This window comes from Pseudopodoces humilis, chromosome 3 (assembly GCF_049639895.1).
Source record: "Pseudopodoces humilis isolate 2021_Gansu_Grassland_sample_001 chromosome 3, ASM4963989v1, whole genome shotgun sequence".
In the NCBI taxonomy this organism is placed as follows: domain Eukaryota; kingdom Metazoa; phylum Chordata; class Aves; order Passeriformes; family Paridae; genus Pseudopodoces; species Pseudopodoces humilis.
Genome location: NC_142202.1, coordinates 99,008,995 through 99,026,734, shown reverse-complemented (window position 1 = coordinate 99,026,734; position 17,740 = coordinate 99,008,995). Strand labels below are relative to the sequence as shown.

At 39.9% G+C, this 17,740-nt stretch overlaps 1 protein-coding gene across 1 annotated transcript in view; it reads left to right on the top strand.

Moving 5' to 3' along the window:
* The window catches only part of ADAM17 (ADAM metallopeptidase domain 17), a 36,706-nt gene that overhangs the window by 684 nt on the left and 18,282 nt on the right, over positions 1-17,740 (top strand). Inside the window, exons 2-6 of the mRNA XM_005521872.3 lie at positions 11,579-11,711; positions 13,187-13,320; positions 14,242-14,330; positions 16,331-16,499; positions 17,050-17,180. Of these exons, the coding sequence (XP_005521929.1) occupies positions 11,579-11,711; positions 13,187-13,320; positions 14,242-14,330; positions 16,331-16,499; positions 17,050-17,180 (656 nt within the window). The remainder of the gene's footprint in view (positions 1-11,578; positions 11,712-13,186; positions 13,321-14,241; positions 14,331-16,330; positions 16,500-17,049; positions 17,181-17,740) is intronic.

Below are 17,740 nucleotides of genomic sequence, written 5' to 3'. Positions count from 1 at the left end.
ACCAGAAAGCCCGAAGCCATTGGAACTGAAAGTGACCTCTAAAAAAGCTTGACACAGAGGAGAACCGCTGCTTTATTTAACTTCTGTAAACAGTTTTGCATCTAAGCTTCTGCTTTGCAATGAACAAGTTGTAGACTTCTGTTTGATAAGCAAAAGCTTATCACTGAAATGGCAGATGGACTCTTGCAAGAGGCAGTGGCCATGTCTTGCCCTTAAGGCCCATGTCTTACTTGAATCCTTGTCTTTGCTCCATTTTTCCCCTTCTCTATACCATAGTTCCTCATCACAGGAGCACCAAAATTTGTGTTTCCTTTAAAAGCTTTGTCTGGCCCCCACATGAAAACCCCTGTTTTGAAAAGCAGTGGTACAAAAATGATTTTCTGATAAGTTCTGTTGCTTTCCTTGAACCCGTTGCTATGCAGGGTGGGGATTCACATGTGATGATGCTGACATTCAGATCAACAACTGAACCATCTAAAGACAGTCTCCAAGCACCTTTCCAGTGATTAATCAGCTGTATATTCACACAGAAATATTTGTCCTGTCTCCAGTCAGTGAGGCCAGCAGGGACTGCTCCAAGACTCCTTTCTTAGATATCTCAGCACATTTCCTGACAGGTGTCCAGGCTGCACCTCTGCCCTCCTCTCCTGCACCTGAGGTGGATTTGTAGTTCTGTGCACACCTCAGCAGTTGGAGGCTGCAGGAACCTGGGAAGGATGGGGCTTAATGGTAGATGCTCCAGGAAGTGTGACAGAAATCAAACACAGTGTGTCCTTTCAACATCAGGGAGGTCCTGAACAGCGGTTTAATTTTGGGCTGTTCATTTATGCCTTCTAAAGGACCTGTCTGTTAGGAGTTTGTGCAGTCTTTATTTGATGGCTTTTATCTTCTTGGCCCACATACCACTGTGCCTGGACTGTGAGCTCTTCAATTTTATGAAATAGTGAATGGAGGAAAACCTCATTTCTTCTGTTTCTAAACGTTGGAATAATTATTCATTTTCTTCACACTTTTAGTGACTTACATACCTATGCAATTTGTCTTGTTTGTACTGTCTTTTGTTTTTTAAGTGAGAAAATATTAGTCTATATAATAATTCTTAGTATGATGAAAGAATCATGACTTTATTGGTTACTTTTGTCTGTATATCTTGTGTTGGATTTTTATTTATTTGAGATGTATGGTCAGGGCTGCAGGACACCATTTGTAATACAAAGGTAGCATGAATTTATAATGATGAATGCTTTTGGTTTTGTTTCCTTTCTGAGTAGTTCTTGGTCTTTAATAGTCACTTAAAGCTCTCTTTTCTTTCTTTTTGTTTGCTTTTTTTTTGGGGGGGGGGTTTGAGGTGGTTTTGGGTTTGTTTGTTTGTTTTTGTTTTCTTTTGAGGTTTTTGGTTGGTTGGTTTGGGGTTTTTTGAGTGGTAATAATTGTACTGACATACTTTGCTGCGTACAGTGAGGAATTATTTTCCTCATGTGTTATTTCACACATTCACACCTTGAATTTCATCACAGGTTTTGTTGTCCAGTAAACTGAATTTACAAAAGTATTTTGTGAGGGAGTTTGAAAAAATCTGTGTGCACTACATTAGCTGTTACTTTTATCCATACATTGCTCCCATGTACGTATGCTATACATGCTAATATATAGGAGGCACTACTTTCCTAGTATCTTATTTAGCCCCAGTTACATGTACTTGTTACTGTTACCTGTTTGCCAGGTCAGGACATTGAATGTATTTGTTGATTAGGCCTTTAGATGGTACCTGGAGTGGAAATTGTTTTTTTCTGACCCCCTGCACTACACCAGTGGCACTGTCCCATACCACAGTTAGGAGCTGACCAGTTCTATTTTTGCAGCGCTTTGTAACTGTTGGGTTAATACATTCATATCCTGTTGATTTACTGGTAATTTTCTTGACTTATTGTAAAGCCTTTTTTCCTGAGTCTCAAACTTAGGTCTTTATATATATCCTATCATGACAAAAAGTTCTTTTTGGGGAACTTTTTAATCTCTTCTGCAGTGAATACTAAGGTCAATTATTTGTACTGGCCTTTAGCATCCATTCTTGGGCTGTAGTTGCAGCTTACTTGTTTTACAAGCTCTTTTGGTTATTTAGCTGTTTGGTTTCTTCTCATAAAATAAAAAATATTTCAAGTATTAGCTTTATGCGTTTTACAAACTGCTTTTAAAAATACCTTTGTCTATTTTATTGTGGTTTTATGTTCTTCTTTTGTTCGGAGTTCTGCTGTCCTCATCTTGGACAGCTTGGTTTTCTAAATATCTTTTCCTTCTAATAGTTTCAGTGTTATCATTTTGAAAGCTCTGTTTATCCACAGCTTAATTTTTGGGAACTGAAATCAGTTTTCTAATGAGCACTATCCTTAAGGAAGTTTCATGAATTAACATTTTGTGATTTCTATTGAGAACTTCTTGCTTATCACTCTGAATTCAGTTTTGCAAGGAGGAAAAAAGATTATACAGTGAAAAAAAGAATTCAGCAAAGAATAAGTGATAAAAAGATGTGGGTCATTTTCCAGTTTTTTTGTCTGAAGTAATCTTAGGGTGTGGTGCTCCAGGAGTCTAAACTGATCTAAAATGGGACTGCCACAACCTGACCTCAGCTTTCCAATCCCTTCCCCATTCCTGTGAGCACATTCATGGAATGTGAGCTGTCTGGAAGCTAATCTCTGTTTTTTGTTGGTTTGGTTTTTTTTTTAGTGGTTTGGGGTTTTTGTTTGCTTGGTTTTGGTTTATTTTCAGTAAAGGGTATATTTTCTCTCTGTGAACTCCATTATTGTGGAGCAGCTCACAGTGTGACTGTCCAAGCACCTGCCCCATTGTTTTTGGGGGGTGGAAGTGGCTGTGTTCCAGGTGAGAGATGAAGGCAGAATGGTATCCACCTCAGTTTGTCTTTAGGTGTACTTTTTTAATAATGTTGATGTTAGGGATCAGTTTCTAGAGAAGTGGGACTCTATTACTCCATACAATGACTGATACTGTAGTTTAGCCCTCAAAAAATTAATGGCAACTCTTTCAAAATTTTAAATTTTTTCTTTGTTATCTCTGAAGATAAACTTATATAGCTATAAATTTTTTATGCTGTTTGTCTGGAAGTTCAGAGATACCTGAATGGTAACAGAGCTTAATGTACTTGAAAAGAATAACAGTGCAAATATCTAGTTTGGGTGCTGAATAGGTGAACAGGTCACTGAATATATCTAAAAAACTGCCTGAATCTGTATTACAATATGGTGGTACAAGTTGTGTGCTGCCACACAGCAGGATCCAGGACTACCCCCAACAGAGTCCAGGTGTAAAATGTATCTTACTCCACTGTTACCTCTTTTGAATGAGAACTTTTTGTCACAAGCTAGACAGGGAACTAAAATAAGATAGTTGTTCCTTTTCTGGGAAGACTATATCCTTTAAATCACTCGCTGGGGGTAATTTTCTACCTGCCAGATTGCACTAATAAAATCTGAGGCAGGTACCCTGATTTTCACTAGTTTTTTCTCCACACTGCATAAATACAATGCAGAACTCAGAACAACTATGTGAGCTGGAGAAATGACCTGTTACAAATGGTTTGGTGCAAACCTACCTAATGCGCATCAGAAGACTCAGATTTGGAAGTTGTTGACTGAAAAAAACATCATAGTGGTGTTGATGAACAAACCAGGGGAGTTAATTGATACAGAGGGCAGCATAATTTGATTTACAGTCAGTTTTGAATTCTTCACACTTGGTATGACAAAATGCAGGGAGTCCAAAAGGCCAGGAATGTAATTTGCTGCCAAAGAGTTTAGGGATTGAAAGTTTAGCTCAGTGTCAAGAATGCAGTGAGATAATTAGTGACAAAAATCTTAATGCAAGATTAAATTTTATCCTGCTGGACTGAAGCTTCTGTTGGAGACTAAGGCAAGACTTAGGTGAGGGTCAAATGATTTGTTTCCCTGCTATAATCTGCCTTTTTTGTTACTGTTTCTTACCCCATTTGGACATCGGTTGAAGCAAGATCACTGTTTCATATGGAGCTGGTTTTGCAGTTTGTCCCCAAAAGCTGAAGGGTGAGTGTGTTTCTCACCATGCATCACATGGTGGAGAATTCAAGGATGCACAATCCCACACCATGTAGTCCCTGCCCAGGATGTGGCGGGATTATTTCAAAATCCTTGTGGGAATTTGTTGATGCAGTGTCTTTGTATAAATGCCAGATGCTTGGTGTGGACATGGCCCTATTGAATGCAAACTATCAGTATTATTTTGTGTTGTGGATTAGCAATCTTTTCCTTTAAGTTACATAATGGCAAGGTTTTCAAGTACTTTTCTCAGGTTTGTTTTCATTTGTTCATATGAATGGTCAGTGTTTCCATTTCCAACTGAAAAAAGTGATTGAAGTGTAATTTCTGTGAAAAGTACTTAAGGGCAACACGAAGAATGTCAATGTTACATTAAATTCTAATTAATAAGAATTACCTTTAACTATTGCAAGATTTTTGTAATGGGTGTGTAATCTAGTGCTCAGCATGAGTTTGGTTTATAGTAGTGCCAATTTGTTCTGACCTTTAAGCAGACAAAAAGTAAAATTCCTGTTTGCATTTAAGATTTGGGATGGTTTCATTTTCTCCCCAGTAAAAACTGATGACGTCACTGCTGTTGTACATTGCTGATAGCAGCAGAGATTCATCTCAATTTCATGCTTCTGCCACTCTGGAGGTTTTGTGTGCATGTGCAGAAGCCCCAGCATGGATTTCTGCTCTGTGGCTGGAAGAGCCGAGTGAGGAAGCACAGCCAGCCATACTCTAACACTTTGGCACTCTGACTTTACATTAGGATTTAATTGTGTGTTTAGTAGTCAGCAGAGATTTGTCTTTGAGATAGAAGTTTATATTTAATTTCCATTATAAGCAGGTTGTTCTCTGCCCCCTCCTCCCCCCCACCCCAGCTTTTTTATAAACTGTAGGAGTCTGAGTTTGCCTGTTTGCCAGACTGATGATAGGTCATGCTTTGCTGTTGAACCAAGAGCCAGGTTTCTTTAACAAGGAGCAATTTATCCTGCTGTCCTTTCCTGTGATCTTCATGTGCTGTACATGAACTTGCCTGTTTTGGGGATGTCCTGCAACCTTCTCAATGTTTCTAATGGTTTTCCTGATGTCTTTCATTTTTGCAGATACATGTGATAGCACTGCCCATCTTTGTCACTCGTGCCCTCCATCTCTTCATAATATCCATCCCTGTCTTCCTGTGCTGCCCTAATGTGTATTATTTGTACTTTTTCCCCCCCTCCTTGATATTTGAATTTTTAACCTATGTAGGTGCATGGACTGGGAAGTGGGAAGGCAAGGGGACTCTTATTATGAAGGGAGGCACTTACAGATGCTACCCAGTAGATGTTGATCCATAATTATAGGTGTTAATATTAATTAACAATAGGTGTTAGACAAGAGCACCTTTTTTCTCACCTTTTTGGGTTGTCACTGAAATAGTAAAATTCTGCCCCTCAGTACCTGTGATATGCTTCAAATTTTGGAAGTTCATGTGTGATTGAGTCCAAAGTTGTGTCCACAAGGAGAAGAAATGCAGTCAGAAGTGAAGGGTTGGTCTCACAACTGTAGTCTAGACAGTAATTAGTGTCTGCCTAGAATCAGCTCCACTTGAAATTATTTTGTGACACAGCAGGATTTTGTGATGTCGTATCTTTGTACAGTAGTGAGGCTTGTAGTTTTTTGAGAGCCAGACAAATGATCTGTTTCCAGAGAACACTGCATCCTGTGACAGGACAGTTCCTCTCTGCATGATGTATGAAAGCATGTGATGGGGGTGGATTGTGTTGGGTTTCTTTGAGCATCAAGTCATATGATGCTGTTCTGGTGTAAGATGGGATGGCTATATTGCCTTTGTTTCACTTTAATTATGAGGATGTTAATTCCGTGGACTTCCTGATTTTTTATAATGTCAGTATTTGGCAGGATATTGCTTTCATTTTTCCTTTGTAAAGTGGTCTGTTGTCATTAATAGGACAGACTGTTGTTAAATCAAGTAGATCCAGCAGTATGAGTTTTGTTCCTCCCTGGTCCTTATTTAAGATGTGATTAGTGAAGGAGATAATTTGCAAAGTTGGAAGTGTGTGAGGTAACATGTAGGAGCCGTTGTGGGTATTCAGCTGTATTCAAAACCACCAGAAACAGCAGCTTAATTATCTATACAGCTTCTACTAAATAGAATTTGCACCCTTAAGGAAATATTCCCACTGCCTAGAAACAGATGTTTATTTTACTGTGGGAAAAAAACTTTGGAGTAATATAAAGGTGCAGCTACATGAACAAGTTTTTCCTGAGATGAGCTAAAGGGTATTTAGTAAGATGTCAGCTTTTCCATGATAGCCATCACTGGCATGTCTGAATGTGTGATAAGGAGAGAGTAGTTGCCCAGTGTAACTGCAGAAGTGCACTGTGGAGTAGCTGGTGGACAATAAAGCAGCAGCATCCCTGACCTCCCAGCACAAGGGCTGGGTAACCATACCCCGAGGCTTTGTCTGCTGCTGACTGAGTGCAGGCACCTTGTTTTCTCACGTGGTTTAACTAGTTTGGTGCAGCTGGGATCGAGTCAAAAACATGCCTTCTAAAACATCAGCAGTGCTGACGTGGTGGCCATTCTTACCAACAGGTTTGTCCAGAAATGTGCTCAAACAGAGTGTAAACTTTTATCTTGTTATGGTTTGTTAGACTGCTGACATGCATTCGGTTCTTGCTTTGAACTTGCTTCTCACACAAGTTCTTCTGTTTATATGTTCTTGATGAGCAAAACAGCAACCACTCTTCAGTGGAAACAAGTAAACATGATTTATCTAAACTGTTAAAGGCATGGGCTGTTTTGTATGGGATTAGTGTTTCAATTCACTTTGTGTTGTGTCTCTGGCAATGTCTCTGTACTAGATGTACTGGAGAAAGATGTAACAGCAGGAGCAAGGAGTTGTTACAAAACAGCTTTCCCACAATGAACTTTCTCAATGTGTCCTCTTCATCAACAGTCTCCTAAAAGCAGCATAAGCTGTTCAGAGAAGGTATCCACAAACATTTAGGCAGGACTGCATCACCTCCTGCCTGGTACAGACCGTTTGTGTGCCCAGTTGAAATACTGACTATATTTGCCTTCTCCATTAGCATTCCCTGGAATGGTGCTGCAGCCAAATGATCCGGCTGTATTGCAGCTGGTGAGCGGCTGTAACTACAAGCTATTTTATGTAGGGTGATGGAGACCTGCTTTAGCTCTTGTGGTTCAAGCTGGAAAGACTCCAGTCTGTGTTTCTTGGTCTAAATTCTGAGACTCTGAATTATATTTCAAATTACTGTACTTGGTTACTTTAATTAAAATATTTAAATATACAAGAAGAACATAGAAAACTAAATAATAAAAATAATGAATATGGAGCACTTCAACCATTCAGTCACTCCTCATCTGAATCAGAAAAATTGTTACTAGTCAACTGCTCATAAACTTTCAGTAGGTGTTTGATACCCACTGGAAATCAGTGCAGTCAATAAGTACTGCATGAAATGCAGCCTGGAGCACCTTTTTCAGTCTCAGAGATGAAACTGATTTAACAGTCCCACTGCAAAATCCTTCCTGAGTGTGTTCGCAGTGCTTGTTCTAGAACTGCTCCCTGTAGGCTTGTCATCCCATTCCAGTGCCTTTGACAGAAAAATTATTTCTGCTTTTATTCTCTTGGGATGATTGGAGAAATAATTACAATCATTCCTGCAAACCCCACTGATTATCTAGTGTCTTTTTTAAATCCCAAAAGTAATACTTTTGGTTTTAATTTTGGATCTTGAGTTTTAGGTAGGAACATTTTCTATCATGGGATAATTTTGAAGAGAGTTTTAAAAAATGTTAATTATATCTTCTGGAAAATCTTTGTGCTTCTCGATAAGCTTAACCTTTCTATAAATAATACAGTGCAAAAGAATGCTTATGAAATGGCTGACTTGCCACATTTACTTGTTGGGTTCCGGACAATAGATGGGGCATGAGATCATGGGAATTTACTGTTATGCTTATGAAAGCCAAGCTGGTTGGAGAATGGTGACATTGGCATTTGAATTGCTGGCTGAGCACTGAAAGAGAAACTTCTTTTGAAATACATGCAGTGGCCTCCAACTCAGGCAGTCAAGCTGTTATCCCATGCATTCTTGAGGTCTTTGGTGCTGGAGCAGAGTTTATTAAAAGATACTTTCCTGTGATAAGTCTGGAGGCTTTTAGCCCAGAAACAAGGTGAAAAAAAAGAGGGAGGAGCTGGTGAGTTCAAAGCTGGGGGTAGAGCAGGATCACTGCTGTGGGTTTCTTCTTGAGAGCTTTGGGATATCGTCTTGTCACCAATGTTCCTTCACTGTCTCTCTTACAAACCTGATTTCTGTATGTTCTTGGGAAGTTTCCCTCCAGAAAAGAAGGTGCCATCAGGTGGAGGCTGGTGACAATAAATAAATAGTTGCCATATCAGGATGCAATTAAGGTGTTCTCTAAAAAGACAGGAATTCAGAAATCTAGGAGGGTGTGGGAGGGAATGAACAGCAAAAAAGTGGTTTGGGAAAACTAAGCTCAGGTCTGTTGAAGTCCATGGGAAATGACTCTTGGACCATAATAAAGATAATGGGGAAGGAATACCATGAATATTTTAAAACTTGAATAAAAAGTCAAATATATGCTTTCTATGGCTCCCATCCACAGACTGCTGTACAGTTGGATTCTGTACAGTTCTGTGTTTTCTTTAAAATAATGACACTTTATCTTTTATTTTCAATAAGCCATGAACATGGTTTCATTTTTGCAATATGAACATTTTACAGAAAAAAATTTTGGTTTGAGTATATTACCAATATATTTGTTCCACATCTGTCTGATACCATAATTAGTTAACAGATTATGTCTGGGAGCAGCATATCTTAAGCCTCTACTTATGTTGTAAGTAAAATTAAAGGCAAACAAATTTAGGAAGGGTAAGAGGAAATATGAACAAGTGCACTCTTGTTTCAGGGTTACAGGAACTGGGAGTGCCATGTGTTTCATTTGTTACTTCAATAGAATCATCTTACTCATCTTTGTGAACTTCTTAGGTCTTGTTCTTACTACCCTTCCTGTGTCTCTGTGAGGCATTTCCAGAAGGGTGTTTGTATATATTAAGGTGGAGTAGGACTTGCCTACCAAATAAAAAAGCTGGATTTTTTTAGCAGACTTCTCAGTTCTCTTGCCATGAAACTGAGACATTTTGTCTGGCCATAGCGGCAACTGCATCTTGCTCTTTGGCATGCCTTTCTCTTGTTTCTGGTCTGTACTTCAAAGGCAGAGGTGGAAAAGGACAGTAATGTTTTGTAGCTGGGGTTGTGCCTCTTGGGCAGACCTTGTTCTTGGCAAGTCCCCGAACAGCACGGCAGTGGTACCACACCTCGTTTCATGCCCCACGTACCACACGCTTGGTCTGTATCATAAACCAATGTCGGATATCCTGTATATCAACATTCACTTTAATTGAGGGGTTAGCTCTAGCTGAGTGTGGTGAGAGAATCTTGAGTTTGATTAAAAGAATTCAGAACAAGGTGGTTTAATAAGTTTTTTTTCCAGAATTGATTTCCTTGCCTGTTCCTACCCCCTTCCTAGGTGGCTCTGGATGAGGGCAGATGTCAGACAAAAAGCAATTAATTAGAACAAACTTTTTAACAAAAAAAGAGCTGTATGGTGGGGGAAGTTAGGCATTTACTCACTGTGTGGCTCTAGTGAACCAGCTTTGCAGCATATGGCAACCTAAAGATGAAAGCCCTGCAGCAGTGGGGCATATATGGGGAAAATCCCCACAACAGAAAATACAGTGATAGAAACTTCTCTTTGCATATAACCCAAAACACATGGTAATCAATTGCAAGAGCTCTCAACCTGTGGGTTGTAAACAGAAATCAGGAAATTGCAACTGCACTGCCCTTCCTGTGTTGCTCAAGGGCTGGGGAGGGAGAAACCTGGAAAATGCTGCTCAGTGGCTTCTGCTGCCCAAGAGAGCAGCTATGTCGCCCGTGCCTCACTCAGTCTGGTGCAGGGCCAGGAGGGCTGTGACAGTCACCTTCGCTTCTGTGCCTTCCTCACTTCAGTGTACACAAGCACACGTGTGGCTGTACGTAGCTGGTTAATTCTCCCCACCCACCCCCACGCAATAGGAAAAGCAAGGTGCTTTCCTTGCCCTGATTAGTGCATGCATTCTTAAAGTGTTCCTGGGCTTTGGAGGCATGGATTTGGGGATAAATTATGGTACTGAGTGTCAGGTTTAAAAAACCCGTATTTCAAGAGCTATAAGCATCTAGATTTCAAGTTGGCAGTCTTGGTTTGTTGCACAGTAGCCAGTAAAACAGCTTGTTAGTGGTGCTGCCTACTTAAAAGTCCAATAAAACACATGAGGTAGCTTTGCTGAGTGTGGTAAGCTAGTGACCAGGGGCTTTGAAGGAATGCCATCTTCCTTAACAGAAAACCTCTTAGCTATCAGATCTGGTTTAGAAGCATAGCTGGAAATGGAGGGGAAAGAAACAGGGAATTTTTTTAATAAAGAATGTCTGGGTGCACACTTCTGTCTCTTGTAAAACACATCTGAATCCTCATTTAGTGCAGTGAAGAGTGAGCATGTCTGACTGAGAAGTGGGAATAAGAGCCTCTGGTTAAGGCTGTAAATAGCAACTGAATCTACTGTGCTTGTGGAAGCCAGGGTGTTTGTTGGGTGTCTCGCTGGGTGGTGGGTCCTCCAGAGAAGGAAGAGTGTGGATGGGTCCTTTGATGAAGGAATGCCTTACAAAGTAGTAGGAGGCTTTATCAGCAAGAGACAAACACTGTTAGCAGCTGTTGTACAATTTGTTAATGGTGGAAACATCTGCAGAATATTGACCTGAATTTGTAATTTGTGTACTGCTCCCATAGGAGTTCAGGCACTTGGTCTCCTTTCTCTGAACAAGTTTTCATGTTCTGAGTAGGAAAAGGAGTTTTGCATGATGGTAAGGTATTGGGAAACCAAGGTATCTAACATGAGTTGCCTTGTTAGTTAATTCTGATTGATTGTGCTATGCAGATATTTGTTTTCTGGCTACTGTTAGGCAGAAAGGCCCAATACAGTCCAGTCTGCAATTAATTTGGTTTAAGTCTTCCAGGTTAAACTATTTTCTTCCTCAGATTTGCGTGGGGACCAGCTGGTGAGGAGAGTAATTCACACCAGAGAAGTGGGGACGTTCTCCCCATTTAGTTTCTGGGGGGCAGCTAGGGAGGGTATCAGTTCTGCATTGCTCTGGCAGTAAAAATTATGAGTGTGTTGCTCAGAAATTGTAGAAAAAACTGATGCAAATTCTGTCTCTCTCAGATTGTGTCTTGTCTCACTCTGATTTCTACACAAAATAGACCATTACTGAAATGTAAAATAGTTATCCTAAAATTAGAGTGAACTGTGGTCTTGCTGTTGAAATGGGAGTCTCTGGTTCGCTCTTTTTTTAATGTGTGCATTTGGAAAGAAAGCCTTTTGAAACTAAAACTTTCCTTGTTGGTCTTTCAGACACAGTTGAGTCCATGCTTTCAGACTATGACATCCTCTCTCTGTCTAGCATCCAGCAACACTCACTGAAGAAGAGAGACCTCCAGCCTGAGACACATGTAGAGAGGCTCTTAAGTTTTTCAGCCCTGCAAAGGTAATTAAATCATAAAATCAATCACTGATGAAATAGCATATTTGCCTTCAGTTTCTGATGAGTAATGTGCAGTTTCAAACCCAGAAATTGTTATCTTGTTTTCTGTCATGACTGGCCAGTTCTTCTAAGTTAGCGATCTGCATGGTTATATGACTTCAGAGAGGCTCAGAGGAAAGGGGAAAGTAAGTTCTATTTCTCTGATAGCTGAAGTGGCAGTAATTTAGGATTTCTGTTGCTTTATTCTTAGGTTTAGTTTCATGTAGATTACTCCCACTGATTGGGTTGGATCTCACTTGTACCTCATCTGGCAATGTTGTCAGTACTTGCCTTCTGGTTCTTGAAAATCTCAGCCTTCTGTTTTGGAAGTGTGTGTGGTGTGTTGCCCAGGAGATTTACTGTATTTATTTTCATGGAGGTTTAATCCTTTTCCTACTGAGTATAAATGTGCCATTAAATAAAATACTTATTTTAATCTTTTGTTTGTTTGGTTTGGTTTTTTGCTTTTTGTTATAAGATGGGAAATAAAAGCTCTGGTGAAAGGGGGAGGAGAAGTAGAAGGGAGCAGGCATGAAGATTGCAGGAGTTTTATTCTGAGAGTCAGAAAAGTGCCTTGCAGGTATTTGAGTGCTGAAACTGTGAATCTGAAATGGGGAGCAGGGTGAGAATAACACTTTGTATTAACAAATGTAGACTGATTGTTGTTTGTCTGACATCTTTTGTCCTCTGTGTATTCATGTGCCTTCCCCTGTGTCATCTTCAACTGTCGTGCAAGTTATGCATAATTTTTGAATATTTGAAAGGGCAATTTTTTTGAGTTTGGAGGGGCAATTACGAGAGGTTAATGGGATCAGATGTCTGACTGTCCTTGTTTTGCACTGCCTTATGCACCCTGGCTTTAGGGTGAGGCTGCCAATGACAATTACAGAATAATTGCAGAGGAGCATGCCAAAAATCTTTGACCCAAAGCTCACATAAACCAAGAACCCATAAGGCTTCTTCCAGAAAAGGTTATCAGTTTACTTCTTGGGCTGGTGTTTAGTTTTTGTGACAATATATTGTAAAAAATATAGGGAGTTCAGATTTTTGTTTATGGTTTTCTACCCGTATTATGTCAGAAGGTAAGAACTTCAACATAATTTATTTTCAAATAGATGAAGAAATTTCTTGGTCTGATTTTTTTTTTGTCTTTAATAGTTAGCAGTAACTGGTTTTGCTTAACTGCAAATGGAGAAGGTACATCATGAACAAACCGACTGTTTTGGATTTTGGGGGTTATTTTTTAACTTTTTTTTAAATGAAACATCTGTGATTCTAAAATATTTACAGTTATGAATTACACAGTTTATGTTTTCATAGCCTGCTTATCAGAATTAATGCTTTTTAACTTCTTTTGGACCCTCAATAAAATGGAGATTGAATGTATCTGTTATGTGTATACTTTGCTTAAAAATAAATGTAAGTAAATTCTTTTACAGGCACTTTAAATTATACTTAACTGCAACTGCTGAACACTTTTCAGAAAAATTTCAAGCATTAATTGTGGATGGTGAAGGCAAGGAAAAGGAGTATCATGTTCAATGGCAAGACTTTTTCACCGGACATGTTGTTGGTTAGTATGAAGTAGACTGTGGGTCAATGCTGAGAAACAACAGCTTTGCTCAAGTTTCTTGGGCAGACTAAATGGTGTATTTCCTTCATTTTCGTCAGATATGGTTGGGATGAAGAAATAAACGTAATTCTTATCCCCTTGGATTTTCTGGTTTTGTTTTTGTGGTGTATTTGGGGATTTTTTTAGGTTTGGTGGGTGGTAGGATCAAGCTCCTAAGATAGGACTCTTGTGTTTAGTTTGGCAGGACACAAAGGTATAATTTACTTAAGCGGCAGCTTGCAAATTATTTATTTTTTTTTAAATGCTTATGGTAGCTTTAATTCCTGCTGGAATGTAGGACTTGAATACTCCTTGCCCCAGAACACAAAGCCGAGGTAGAGGTGATGCAGTGATACCCAGACTGTTCAATTAAAAGACTAAAAGACAGTTCTTTGTAGATTACTTTTCTGTAAACAAAGATACCATGCTCCACTTTATGTGTACTTTATTAGTACTCATGCAGTACTAATGCTTTTGCTAAGTTGTTTTGATTTCTTTGTTGCCTTTGTGCTGTGGTGAGACTTTTGTCCTGGAATGCTGGCTGACGCCAAAATTGCTGTCTGATAGTAGTTAGATGCACGCTGGCTGCTTTTGTTGGCAGAAATATTGTCTCCCCTATTACTAATCCCCAGAGCCATCTCAACACTTCCTGCAAAATTTCTGTTAAATCTGAGTCTCGATGACTATGACTATCGGGAAGTTGAGACTTGAGGGAAATGCTGATTAATTTCTTTTTTTATTTAAATTGAACAGTACAGAGACTGAAGAAGGTATTTTTGTCATGAAGTTTAGAAACAATTAAAACCCCCCAACAAACAGTGTCTGTGCAGAAGCACATGCAAAGAGCTGAATTAATTTAATTCTTCCATGCTTATGTTAAAGGAGAGCATAATTCCAAGGTTGTGGCACATATTGGGGATGAAGATTTTACAGTGCGAATCAATACTGATGGAGAAGAATACAATATCGAGGTATGCTTTGCTGTGGAAAACTGTATCCAGATATTCACCTTCTTTTCCTTTGGGTGTTCCTCTTCCTAGTTAGTTGTGTTGACACTTCTGTAGCTCAAACTAGATTTGGTGGTAGGTAATGTTTGTTTTGGGGTGAGGAGGGAGAGAAATAAGAAACCAATTTGGCTTGTAAGTGTTGACTTTTATTAGCGAGTGGCATTCTCTGACAGTTGCATGTCTTAGATACATCAGGGAGAAGGTACATTTTAAACAGAAGGGGGTTTCAGAAACAGAAATGGTTAATGTTAGAAATTAGTGGCGGATCATGGCCTCTAACAAACTGTGGCAGTCTAAACAGAGTCGATGTCTGTGAAGCTTTTTAAAACTGGCTTTGTTACATCTTGGAAGTTTTCCCATTCTTAGAGCTTCATTGAAAATCCAGTATTTTATCTGAAAATCTGGTTATTTTTCCCTACGCCCTTGTTTTTCACTGTTTTCATTGCTTGTGTTATTTTGAACTCTTGGTTAAAAAAAAAACCATTTTCAACAAATATATAATTACAGACTGTCATAATGAGATATTCAGTGCAGTATAATCCCAGTCACAACCAGTATTAGAATGGCTTAATAACAGTAATTATGGGTGAGTGTTATATGAATATTGTAATTGTCTCCAAACCCACAGATACGCAGAATTATAGGTAAACCCAAGAAATCTAGTCATGTTAAAAATGTGATCAAAATGCCCAAGTCACTTTACTTGTGTTTTACATTAAGAACATACAGCTGTTTGCTTGTGATGTAAAGCATTTTTGTGTTTGTGGTCCAGAGCAGTTGTGGGTGTGCCTGGTCTCTCCGTGCAGTCAGCCCCCTGTCCCTGGCTGGCTGTGTGTGCAGCTGAGGGCAGGCAGTGGTGTGCAGCCTCTGGCTTGCCCATGCTGCCTCGCTGGTGGTGTCCCCAGGTCAGCTTTGGCCACTGACAGCCCTGGGTGAGATGATTCCCATGCACTGTCGCAGAGGGAGCATGCCTGAGTCTGTTCCCCAAAGGCAGCATGGACTTAGCTGCTCTGCCATCTCCTGCTTTTGTTTTCAAGATAGTTGTGTATGGTTTGGAAAGGCTGTGGGCCTTTGTGTAAAGCACTGTTGCACTCACATCTTGCCTTTCTGTGTGAAATCTTCAGTGCTGCAGACATGGCTGCTGACATGGTAAAGCCTTCACATTTTGGGACCTTTTTGCTGTGAAGCAAAAGCACAGTGTGCTAAATAATGGCTGGCTGAAGTTGGAAGAGCCCTGCCTAAGGGCTAGAGGAGACCCAGAGCCAGGTGCACTATGTTGTAGATGCAGGCAGTCTGTGTTGCTTGGCTTTGGCCAAAGAACTGACCCTGCCTGTGTCATATTTGGTGGTGTTGCTTTAGCTTTAACATTCAGATAATAACAGGACTTGTCAGTAAAGTGAAAAGATGTTTGTATGCATCTGCTGTGGGAATTGGTGTGTTTCCTCGGGATTTCATGGTCTTTGGTTTTGGAGCAATATTCATGCTTGTGAGTGACTTGGGTAGCTGTTGAACATCGAATAGCCTACATTCTGCTGTGTGCTTAAAGGCTCTTTGTTACCTGCCTCCTCCTGTGCTTCTGGTCAGTGCATTTGTTAGCAGTTAAAGATATCCTCCTGGCACCGTGCTGTTACAGAGGGGAGCAGAGGAACCTGAGAAGCCTCTTTAGCTTGCTCAGATTTTGATGAGAAGAAAAATTCTCTCCTATGGCCTTATCAGGTAGCTGCCACTATTTTAAGATACTCTCAGACTTTTGGATTCCCATGTAGCATAAGAGAGCATAAGACTTTTGTTGGCTTTCTTGGGGATGTCATTTTATCAGTAAATTTGTTGCTGTGGGTGAAGTGCATTTGTGCATTTGTGTGTGTAGACAGAAAGCTGTGGAGATACAATGGTACATACATAAAGTTTTGTATTTATCTAGACTTTGGGTTCACTATGTTTCTAACTTCTCCTTGTGCTGTCAGCCACTATGGAGATTTGTAGATGATGTGGAAGATGAAAGACTGCTGGTCTACAGATCTGAAGATATCAAAGATTTCTCAAGGTTGCAGTCCCCCAAAGTATGTGGTTATTTAAAGCTGAGTGAAGATGAACTCTTGCCAAAAGGACTGGAAGACAGGAGACAAAATGAAGGTAAGTGTCCTCACCTTGAGTGAGCAGCATCTTTGAAACAAATTTCTTTCAATTCACTGTGGGGATGGAGGGGGGAAGCAGCATTCCACATGCATCTTAAAACCACTTTGTACTTCTGTGCACTGTGCAGCAGGACTCGTTTGGCCTCTGTGGCCACTCAAGCTATCCATCTTGAGCTGTGATGGGGTTTTGAGAGTTTTTGGTCTCTTTCCTGTGTCCTTTGCTGAGTCAGCAAAAGTTGGGGTAGTGATTAGGAACGGGAGGAGAGGTGTTAAGGCTGTGGTGATGACCACAAAAGCTCTATAGGTAAATCTGATGAATAACTCAGTTTCACTGCTGTACTTTCTTGTCCTTACAGTAAGTTTGAGGACTGTTAAGAAGACAAAATTTAAGAATAGCCATTAAAAAAACCCAAACCCACAAACTAAACCTAAAAATCCCCATTCTCCTCCCAGAAGCCCACCCACACTCAAATTCAGGTCTTAAATAAGGACAATAGACTCAGCAGTGCTAGTAGTATTGAGTTTTTTTTTTTAAATACTTACTTTAGAAAGCACCCATCGGAAGAAAAGAGCAGTTCCAGAGGACTCCAAGAACACATGCAAGATGTTGGTAGTGGCAGACCATCGTTTCTTCAAGTACATGGGCCGTGGGGAAGAGAGCACCACTATAAATTATTTGGTAAGTAAATGTACTGTGTTAAAATTTGCTGGAATAGAGGCAGGAAAATGCACTGATGCAGAAGTTAAAACAACATACAGCATATACTACTTTTGTACACACAGCTTTTACCTGGGAAAGTGCTAAATCATGCTTGAAAAATATTCTACAATGAAGCTAATGTAGTTCAGTAGTCTTCAAATTTCACTTAAAAGCAAATTCCTTCCTTTCATATGCTTCTGTTGGTTATGCCATTTTCTGCCCAGGAACTTCTCTTTTCTCAGTCAGAGCTCTAGAGTCTCCTGGATTTTGAAATCCAATGCAAATTATCTGAGCGTCTTTAAAGTTCTAGCATGTTTAATGAGAGGTTAAAGCAACTCATATTGATCTTCTCAACATTCTTTCAGGATTCTCTGCCCAGAACAATAAATTAGAAGCAGGCCCAGTAAACAACTTGTTTGGTTGTACATTGGTGTTGTGGATTAACCCCAGCAGGCAGCTCAGCCTCAGGCAGCCACTTAATCTCTCCTCCCAGATGGAATGGGGAGAGAATCAGAACGGTAAAGGTGAGCTAACTTGTA